We start from the raw sequence: 9967 nt of genomic DNA, 5'->3' as shown, positions 1-9967 counted from the left end.
CACCACATCCATGTCCCCATGCCCTCCCCACCATCTCCACCCATCATGTCCTCGCGTCCCCTGCCCTGTCCCCATGCCCACCTTGAGGACGGGCTCTTGGTGTTCAGGGTAGGAGAACCAGACATCCTCAAGCTGGACGTGGCCCCGCAGGACATCGGGCACCAGCGTCCCCGTGGGTGCCGCCTGCTCCTCCTGGTCTAGGAACTCAAAGATCTTCTCTGAGGAGCCCACGGCCTTGGTCATGTTGGCCTAGTAGCGCAGCAGGACCTGGGGGCACAGAGGGGACACCGCTGGGAAGCTGTGGGGACATGGAGGACACAGGGACATGGTGGGGGGATGTGGGAGGGCACAGGGACATCGTGGGACCAGCGTGGGGACATGGCAGGGAGGATACGGGGACACAGCAGGGGACACAGGGACGTGGCAAGGGAGGCCATGGGGAGATGGCAGGGCATGGACACATGGAGGGGAGGACTTGGGGACACAAAAGACAGGGACAGGGATGTGTCCAGGACGACATGGGAACATGGGCAACGGGCATGGGGACACAGCCAGGTGGGTGTGGGGACACGGAGGACAGAGGGACGTGGGGGCAGGGGATGTGGGAGGGCAGAGAGGGTACAGGGACACAGCAGGGGACACAGGGGCACGGCAGGGAGGACACAGGCACATGGAATATGGAAGGGGAGGGGAGGGGAGAGGGTTTTCAGAGAGATCTGGGCACACTGCAGAGCTGGGCAATCATGAACCATCTGGAATTTATCAAGAGCAAGAGCCGGAATCTGCACCTGGGACAGGGTAATCCTGGTTATACGTACAAACTGGGGGACGAGAGGCTGGAGAGCAGCCCCGCGGAAAGAGATCTGGGGGTCTGGGCGGATGGTGTCACGTCCCACCTGTGGGGAGGGGGAAGTAAAATCGTGACGCCAAATACGTCACATTAAGGACGAGTCACGTGAGTGTTAGGTAGTCCTGCGAGGAGCAGGGAGTTGGACTCCATGATCCTTATGGGTCCCTTCCAACTCCAGATATTCTATAATCCCCTCTCTTGACCAGCTGGTTGCGCCACGTTTGATGCACCCCAGGATGCCGTTTGCCCTCCTGGCTGCCAGGACACACTGCTGGCTCCTATTGATCCTGCTGCCCACCAGCGCCCCCGTAAACTCAACCATTTCACGATCCCTGTGGCCAAGACAGCCACCGACCATCACCTCTCCCACGAGTCCTTCTCTACTTCCCACCTAAATGATACTGTGAAGGCCAACAGCATCCTGGCTTGTGTCAGAAATAGGGTGGCCAGCAGGACTAGGGAAGTGACCGTGCCCCTGCACTCGGCACTGGTGAGGCCGCACCTAAAATACTGTGGTCAGTTTTGGACCCCTCACTACAAGAAAGACATTGAGGTGCTGGAGCGTGTCCAGAGAAGGGCAAAGAAGCTGGGGAAGGGTCTGGAGCACAAGTCTGATGAGGAGCGGCTGAGGGAACTGGGGTTGTTTAGCCTGGAGAAAAGGAGGCTGACGGCAGACCTTATCGGTCTCTACAACTACCTGAAAGGAGGTTGTAGGGAGGTGGGGGTCGGTCTCTTCTCCCAAGTGACAAGTGATAGGACAAGAGGAAATGGCCTCAAGTTGCGCCAGGGCAGGTTTGGATTGGATATTAGGGAAGATTTCCTCACTGAAAGCATTGTCAAGCATTGGAACAGGCTGGGCAGGGAAGGGGTTGAGTCACCACCCCTGGAGGTATTTAAAAGACGTGTAGATGTGGTGCTTAGGGACATGGTGTAGTGGTGGGCTTGGCAGTGTTGAGTTTACAGTTGGACTCGGTGTTCTTAAAGGTCTTTTCCAACCTCAAGGATTCTATACTTCTATCCACAAACAACAAGTCTAGGACACCTTTCCTAGTTGACTGTGGTGGGTTGACGCTGGCTGGCTGCCGGGTGCCCACCCAGCCGCTCTATCACTCCCCCTCCTCAACAGGACAGGGGGGAGAAAAATACCACAAAAGGATCAAGATAAGGACAGGGAGATCGCTCACCAACTACCGTCACGGGCAAAACAGACTCAAATCAGGGAAATTAATATAATTCATTGCCAAGCAAATCAGAGTAGGGTAACGAGAAATAAAACCAAACCTTAAAACACCTGCCCCCCACCCCTGCCTTCTTCCAGGCTCAACTCCATGCCCCATTTCTCTGCCTCCTTCCCCCCAGCGCTGCAGGGGGACAGGGAATGGAGGTTGTGGTCAGTTCATCACACGTTGTCTCTGCTGCTCCTTCCTCCTCACACTCTTCCCCTGCTCCAGTATGGGCTCCCTCCCACAGGAGACAGTTCTCCGCGAACTTCTCCAACGTGGGTCCTTCCATGGGCTGCAGTTCTTCATGAACTGCTCCAGCATGGGTTCCCCGCAGGGTCACAAGTCCTGCCAGCAAACCCGTTCCAGCGTGGGCTCCTCTTTCCATGGGCCCACAGGTCCTGCCAGGAGCCCGCTCCAGCACAGGCTTCCCACGGGGTCACAGCCTCCTTCGGGCATCCACCTGCTCCGGCATGGGGTCCTCCACAGCCTGGAGGTGGATATCTGCTCCACCGTGGACCTCCATGGGCTGCAGGGGGAAAGCCTGCCTCACCATGGTCTTCACCACAGGCTGCAGGGTGGATATCACTCAGGACTTGTGACAAGAGGTCATCTTCCACACACTCCAGGCATTTCCCAGACCTGCTCGTCCCAGCAGTACGGCATTCCCAGCCAATGCCTGGGACGTTGAAGTCTCCCATAAGGCCAACGGTGACCGATCCACAGATTTCTCCTAATTCTCATTGGTGCTGTCACCCTGGCTGGGCGATGGGTAGTGGACACCCACTCTGCCATCTGCTTTGTCTTCCATCCCCCTAATCCTCACCCGCAGGCTCTCGACCATGTCATCCCCAACTGTAAGGCCTGTGCGGCCAAACCTCTCCCTTACATCCCTCGCCTGCCCTCCTGAAGAGTTGATGGCCCTCCGCCCCACCACTCCAGTCCTGGGACTCCTACCACTAACCCATGACACCTCCATGACTAACACCAACACCAACGATTACTAATCCCCATAAAACATCGCAAAGCGACTGTTTTTCAGCATTCATTGCACCGTATTGATGCCGACGTCCCCGGGCTCCGTCTTGCTGTAATCAATTATCCACAATGCCGGGAGGGTTTCAAGGAGGTGGCGGGGGGGCACATGCTGGCAGCATCGGGATTATCCAGGGCGATCCCTTATCTCCACGGGCAGCTCCAAGCTCCTGAGAAGCAACGTCCTTCTTTCCAGGTGCTGGCCCCTCCTTAATTTCCTTTATTTCATACCAAAATCTCCAGGAAAATTCCACTACCCCATTGCATCGCAGCGTATGGTGTGAAATAACGTGTATTAACCCAGTTAGTAGGCTTTTATACTCTACAGCTGACTGATACACTGGTGAGGCAAGGGGGCTTCCATCTCAACCCCCCCCCCCCAGCGCCCCTCGCTCCCCAAAAATGGGGGAAACGGCCTGAGGGAGCCGGGAGCGGGCATTGCCAGGGGCTGCTCGCCCCGCACGAGCAGGGAAACGGCCTGGAGCCATGGCAGCAGCCTCGGCTGCTGGCATTGGGGGTGTCCTGCACCCGCCCATGTCGGTGTGGGTGCAAAACGACCACGTTTCCGGCCAAACTAGAGCGCCTGGGCGGAAGGATAGGGCAGCACCGCGTCCCTTTACACACGCGCCGCCTCACGCGGAGGGGTTTACAAAGGGGCGTCGCCGCGATTGGCTGCCAGCCCCGCCAGTCCTCGCTCTCGCGCGCTGATTGGGCAGAGCGGTGGGCGGGCCGCGCCAGGCCTCGAAAGGCGGCGGCCGCGAGTGTTTTCTGTCAGAGCAGCGCGGGGCCGTGAGGGTTCGGGAGCGTCCGGTTCCCGGCGGGGCAGCGGCAGCGCTCGGGGCGGGCCCCGGCGGAGGTAGGGAGCGGGCGGCGGGTGCGTGGGGGTCGGTGGTGAAGGGAGCCTGTCGGGCTGGCGCTGGCCGTGTGGTGGGGCCGGTGCGGGAGCGGCCGGTTGTGGCGTCCCCCTCGCCGCTGTGCCCTGGGCCGTGCCGGGCTTGGGAACGCTGTGAGGTGCCGGCGTGGCGGGAGCTGCTTGGCGCAGGTCCCGTCCCCCCCAGCGCCCCTGGGGTGAGTGGCGTGATCCCTTGCGGGGGCTCAGCCGGTGCTGGCCGTGTGCTGTGCCCGCAGGCGGCGGTTCCCGGGCGTTGGGCTTGTGGATCGTGTAGGAGAGGAGGGTCCCTGCGGAGGCTTTCCTTCAGCTCGGCGGTGCGGGAGCTGCTGAGGGGCCCCAGCCGTACCCCCGTAGGCGTCGGTGTCTGTGATCACAGACTCAGGGAGTGGTTGGGGTGGAAGGGGCGTTTAAAGCTGATTTAGTCCAGCCCCCCTGCCCCGGGCAGGGACTTCTTCAGCTAGAGCAGGTTCCTCAGAGCCCCGTCCCACCCGACCCTGAACGTTCTGTTGCTACGGGCCCTACTAAATGTTGTGGGTGCCCAGCTACCAGCTGGAGCTCTGCCAGCTGAGCAGACTCTGGGATGCCCAGGGGCTGCAGGAGAGCAGCCCTGCCCTCCTGTCCCCCCTTAACCCTGTGAGCTCATGCATTTGTAAAAGCCAGGCAAGACCAAACCTCGGTATCCTGTGTTCAGATGGGAGTGGGGCGCTTTGCAGTGACTTTGACTCGGTATCCTTGACATGTCTGGGCCTGTTAAGGATATGCTGAGCTTCTAGTCTGGGTGTCTGGGGGCCTCTGGGGTGCCTTGTCCTGCCAGGCGCACCCAGTTCCTGCCTTCCTCTGTGGCTACTGGCACTTCCTTCCTGTGTCCGCAGAGGTGGTTACGGGGATGCTCCCAGGCAGCGAGTGCCTTGCAGCCTGTCTGGCAAGGGTGTGTGCAGGGTGGTGGGGAGGGTGCTGGCTCTGCTGGGGGCTGCGGGCTGGTGCCTGAGCTCACTGACGTTGTGTTTGTCTCCCAGGGTGCTGGCTGGGTGCTGGGGACAGGCTGCAGCCTTACAGGGGCAGCACGGACAGGGCGGGGCTGTGCTGCCATCACCTTCCTGAGCGTGGGTGTCGCCGCAGGGCCACAGCTGATCTGCGGAAGCCAAGTGTGGCTGCATCCTGGTAACGGAACTAAACGTCCCGGTGTGCTGCGTTCTCATCATGTTCTCCGCAGTCTCCCAACACGATGGTACCAGCTGCTGTGGTAAAACTGGATCGAAGCCTGGCTTAAAAAAGGCTTTGCCAGCTGTTGCAATGCCTTGGGCGCAAGCCCTTGCTTATCACAGGCAAAATGATTCCACGTCTCTGTTTCCCGTGGGACAAGGGGAGGAGAACGGATTCTGCAATGACGATGGGAACATGCAGGAGCCCCTGGGTCCAGGGGTGCCTGGGGATAAAGGCGTAAGGACACGCAGAGTTCTGGGTGAGTGCAGAGCCAGCCCTGTGGCCTGTAGGGAGGGAACAGTGTCCCTGTGGCGGTGTCACCCCACAAGGACTGGGGCTGGCAAGTGTGAGGCTTCTTCCAGCTGTCTGGAAAGGGCTTGTCTTCTGCTTGGTCCTCATTGGGTGGTCTGTAGCAGCCCCCCACCCCATCTCCATCTGTCGGCAGCTCTCCTGCTGCAGGCTGTCCCTTGGGGGGTCCCCCCTGTGTTCCCCAGGGAGCTTGTGTGGGGGGTGGCAGGGATGCCAGGGCTGTGCCTGCTCTGGGACAGTGCCATCCTCACTGTGAGTGGCTTTTTCCTTCTCCAGGCCAGTGCTGTGCACTCCATCCAGCATGGGCCCTGGTGCTGGCTCTGCTCGTGGTTCTGGTGCTGGCTTTGGCTGTGGCTCTTGCTGTAGTATCAGGTAAGGGAGGAGCAGCTGCCCTTGCAGATGCGGCCCCTTCCCCTCCAGGCTGGGGCAAGTGTGGGTGTGTGAGGCCCAGGCTGGTGGGGGGAGCATGGTGGGGCCAGGCCCTCAGGCTGGCTGTGCTCCTGCCCTGTGCCAGGGGTCCTGGGGAGGAGCAGGGACACCCCCAGCCGTGCTGTGGGGCAGGCTGTTAAGCCCTGGGGTGTCTGCTCCCTGTAGGTCCCTGGCAGCAAATTGAGGATCCCTGTGGGGGGAGCCTGGGACTGTTTCCTTCCCTGCACTATGGAGCTGTGTCCCCTGGTCCCTGTGGAGCGGAATCCTCTGACCTTCTCCCCTTCCCTTTCCAGCAGGAAGGTGTGAAGAGAATGCAGGTCTGCCTGTGGCTCAGGTGCTGCCGTGTCCCGACGACTGGGTTGGGTACCGCAATGTCTGCTACTACCTCTCGAAGGAGGAGGGGAGCTGGGAGTGGAGCCGCAAGCAGTGCTCCTTGCGTGGGTCCTCACTGGCTGTGCTCAAGAGGGACTGGGAAATGGTGAGTGAGGGGCTGTTGTGGCTGCGTGGGGGTGAAAGGGGGGGAGTCTGGGTTGGGGGCAGTAGCTGGGGTTGGTGCTGGGCAGGCAAGAGGTGCCTGTAGGGACAGAGATGCAGCTCTGCCCTGGGGCCTTGGAGGGAGGTGTGGGGTGCAGCGGGGAGCCCAGGCTATGTCTGCCCACCCGTGGTGCTCAGCTGGGCCCTGAGCAGAGCTCTGGCAGAGCAGAGCAACACTGTTGGGTGGGAGCTGCTGCCATCCCCTGGCCGGTGGCAGCGGTGCGGGGCTGGGGCTGCCTGCGAGGCCAGCAGGGACCAGCGTGGGGCTGGCAGCAGCTCCTGACTGTTGGCTTCTCTCTTTCCTCCCCAGGAGTTTCTCTTGCGTGTCAAGGGCAACATTGATTACTGGCTTGGGCTGCGGAGACAGGGCGAGCACTTGGAGTGGGTGGACGGCAGCAGCTTCAATGACACGTGAGTCCCATTGCGACCCGGTGCCGTGGGGTGACCGTCCTGCAGTGGGATGGGCAGGGGCCTGGTGGGCCATGTCTTGCTGGGACTGTCCCTTGCAGGCAGCCCTTGTCTCCTCAAGCACCAGGAGACAACCGCTAACCTGATGTTACCAGTGGTGTCTTTCCTTCTTGTTGCAGGATCCAGGTGCGGGGCCAAGAACCTTGTCTGTTCCTTAATGACCGTGACCTCAGGAGTTCAAGCTGCTCACAGAACCGGCCATATCTCTGCAGCAAGCCCCAAGCTCTGATGGGAACCAAGGGTTTGGTAGCGGGGGAGGAGCGGGGTTGACATTAGCCAACTGGCCAAAGCTGAGCCCATCAGTGATGGTGGTAGCGCCTCTGGGATCACATATTTAAGAAGGGGAGGAAAAAAACTGCTGTGCAACAGCGGCTGGGAGAGAGACACCAAGAGAGAGGCAACTCTGCAGACACCAAGAGAGAGGCAACTCTGCAGACACCAAGAGAGAGGCAACTCTGCAGACACCAAGGCCAGTGGAGAAGGAGGCCAGGAGGTGCTCCAGGCGCCAGAGCAGAGATTCCCCTGCAGCCTGTGCTGAAGACCATGGTGAGGCAGGCTGTCTTGGAGAGCCATGGCACCAGGCCATGGCTCTCCAAGTGCCAACCATGTGCCAACTCAGTGCCAACCATGGCACTGAGAAGAAGCTCTTGTGCTCTCCACCTGGCAGCCCATGGAGAGCCATGGGTGGAGCAGATGATACCCACCTGCAGCCCCTGGAGGACCTCCTGCCGGAGGAGGTGGGTGCACCCTGAAGGACCCATGGTGGAGAATTTTGCAGAGGACCCCATGCTGGAGCAGAGGAAGAGTGTGAGGAGGAGGAAGGAGGAGGACTGGAGACAACATGTGATGGACTGACTGCAACCCCCATTCCCCTCCCCCTGTGCCGCTGGGGGGGAGGAGGTAGAGAAATTGGGTGTGAAAGTGAGCCCAGGAAGAAGGGAGGGGTGGGGGCAAGGGCTTTTAAGGTTTGGTTTCATTTCTTGTTACCCTGCTGTGATTTGATTGGCAATAAAGTACATTAATTTCCCTGAGTGGAGTCTTTTTTGCCAGTGGAGGTAGTTAGAGTGATGATAGAGCAGCTGGGTGGGCACCTGGTGGCCAGCAAAGTTCAACCCACCACAGCCACCCAGAAGGGTGCTGAGATGGTCTCCTCCTCTGAGGCCACGCAGAGAGGTGCTGGCCAGATGGTCTTGTGCTGTGGGGCCACAGAGCTGTGCACTGAGAAGAAGGCTTCCTGTTCTGGTGCAACACCGGTGGTCACTGAGGTCTCTGGACTGGCACCACACAAATGGGCACTGAGAAGAAGCTCTTGTGCTCTGAGGCCATGCAGATGGACACTGAGAAGGTCTCCTGCTCTGAGGTGATCCAGTCCCTGAGAAGAAGCTCTTGTTCTCTGAGGCCATGCAGATGGGCCCTTAGAAAGTCTCCTCCTCTGGTGCAACATAGTCACTGAGGTCTCTTGCACTGGCACCATGCAAATGGGCACTGAGAAGCTCTCCTATTCTGAGGCCATGCAGCTGGGTGCTGAGAAGAAGCTCTTGTGCTCTCAGGCCATGCACATGGACACTGAGGAGGTCTCCTGCTCTGGTGCCAAGGAGACGTGCACTGACAAGAAGCTCTTGTTCTCTGAGGCCATGCAGATGGGCCCTGAGAAAGTCTCTTCCTCTGGTGCAACACAGTCAATGAGGTCTCTTGCACTGGCACCATGCAAATGGGCACTGAGAAGCTCTCCTGCTCTTAGGCCATGTAGGTGAGTGCTGAGAAATGAGAAGAGACTACTTGGCAGGGGCCTCCAGTGATCATCTCATCCAGCTGCCTGACTGCTTCAGGGCTGCCCACAAGTGTATTAAGGGCCTTGTCCAAATGCCTCTCAAACCCTGCCAGGCTGGGGGCATCAACCGCCTCTCCAGGAAGCCTCTTGGTAAAGAACTGCTTCCTCATGTCCAGTCTGAACCTCCCCTGGTGCAGCTTTGAACCATTCCCAGGCATCCTGTCCCTGGGATCCCAGGGAGAAGAGCTCAGCACCTCCCTGTCTGCATCCCCTCCTCAGGTGGCCCCTCAGCCTCCTCCTCTCCAAACTAGGCAAGCCCAAAGTCCTCAGCTGCTGCTCAGAGGACATGCCTTCCAGCCCTGGCACCAGCTTGGTTGCCCTCCTCTGGAGGAGTTCAGGGCCCTTCAGGTCCTTTTCAAATGGTGGGGCCTGGCAGTGCACACAGTGCTGCAGGAGCAGCTGTGCTGATGCTGAATCCAGTGGGACAATGCCCTCTCTTGACCAGCTGATGATGCCATGTTTGATGCACCAGGACCAGGGATGGGGACACCCCAGGATGCAGTTTGCCCTCCTGGCTGCCAGGACACACTGCTGACTCCTGTTGAGCCTGCTGCTGACCAGCACGCCCGTAAACTCAACCGTTTCATGATCCCTGTGGCCAAGACAGCCACCGACCCTGACGTCTCCAACAAGGCTTTCTCCCTTCACACAGAACAAGTCTCGAGGGACATCTCTCCTAGTTGGGTCACTGAGTGCTTGTGACAAGAAGTCCTCTCCCACAGACTCCAGGCATTTCCCAGACCTGCTTGTCCCAGCAGTATGGCATTCCCAGCTGATGCCTGGGACGTTGAAGTCTCCGTAAGGCCAAGGGCGACCGATCCAGAGGTCTCTCCTAATTGCCCGTGGAATAACTCATCGGTGCTGTCACCCTGGCTGGGTGATGGGCAGCGGACACCCACTGTGCCCTCTGCTTTGCCTTCCATCTCCCTAATGCTTCTGAGTGGTGCAGCTGACACGCCAGAAGGATGGGATGTCATCCAGAGGCACCTGGACAAGCTGGAGAAGTGGGCCTGTGTGAACTTCATGAGGTTCCACAAGGCCAAGTGCAGGGTCCTACACCTGGGTCGGGACATTCCTTGCTTTCAATACAGGCTGGGGGATGATGTGATTGAGAGCAGCCCTGCGGAAAAGGACTTGGGGGTACTGATGGAACGAAAAGCTGGACATGAGCCAAGAACGTGCGCTCGCAGCCCACA

General features: G+C 59.5%; 1 protein-coding gene across 1 annotated transcript; it reads left to right on the top strand.

Moving 5' to 3' along the window:
• Positions 1-5001: 5001 nt before the first annotated feature.
• LOC142404155 (uncharacterized) lies at positions 5002-7351 on the top strand. The gene is made up of 5 exons (XM_075490606.1): positions 5002-5459; positions 5786-5881; positions 6232-6416; positions 6783-6883; positions 7060-7351. The coding sequence occupies exons 1-5, from the start codon at positions 5198-5200 to the stop codon at positions 7208-7210; spliced, it is 795 nt and encodes a 264-aa protein (XP_075346721.1). The 5' UTR covers positions 5002-5197; the 3' UTR covers positions 7211-7351.
• Positions 7352-9967: the final 2616 nt, after the last annotated feature.

Source organism: Mycteria americana, unplaced genomic scaffold (genome assembly GCF_035582795.1).
Source record: "Mycteria americana isolate JAX WOST 10 ecotype Jacksonville Zoo and Gardens unplaced genomic scaffold, USCA_MyAme_1.0 Scaffold_79, whole genome shotgun sequence".
Taxonomy (NCBI): domain Eukaryota; kingdom Metazoa; phylum Chordata; class Aves; order Ciconiiformes; family Ciconiidae; genus Mycteria; species Mycteria americana.
Note: the sequence above shows the minus strand (reverse complement) of the source record. Positions and strands in the feature narration are given on the sequence as shown.

Bases quoted from the DNA above. Each gene is read 5' to 3' on its own strand.
- LOC142404155 (XM_075490606.1), top strand. From the start codon at position 5,198: ATGTTCTCCGCAGTCTCCCAACACGATGGTACCAGCTGCTGTGGTAAA. The intron at 6,417-6,782 runs GTGAGTGAGGGG...TTTCCTCCCCAG, and splicing joins TCAAGAGGGACTGGGAAATG to GAGTTTCTCTTGCGTGTCAA. The intron at 6,884-7,059 runs GTGAGTCCCATT...TTCTTGTTGCAG, and splicing joins GGCAGCAGCTTCAATGACAC to GATCCAGGTGCGGGGCCAAG.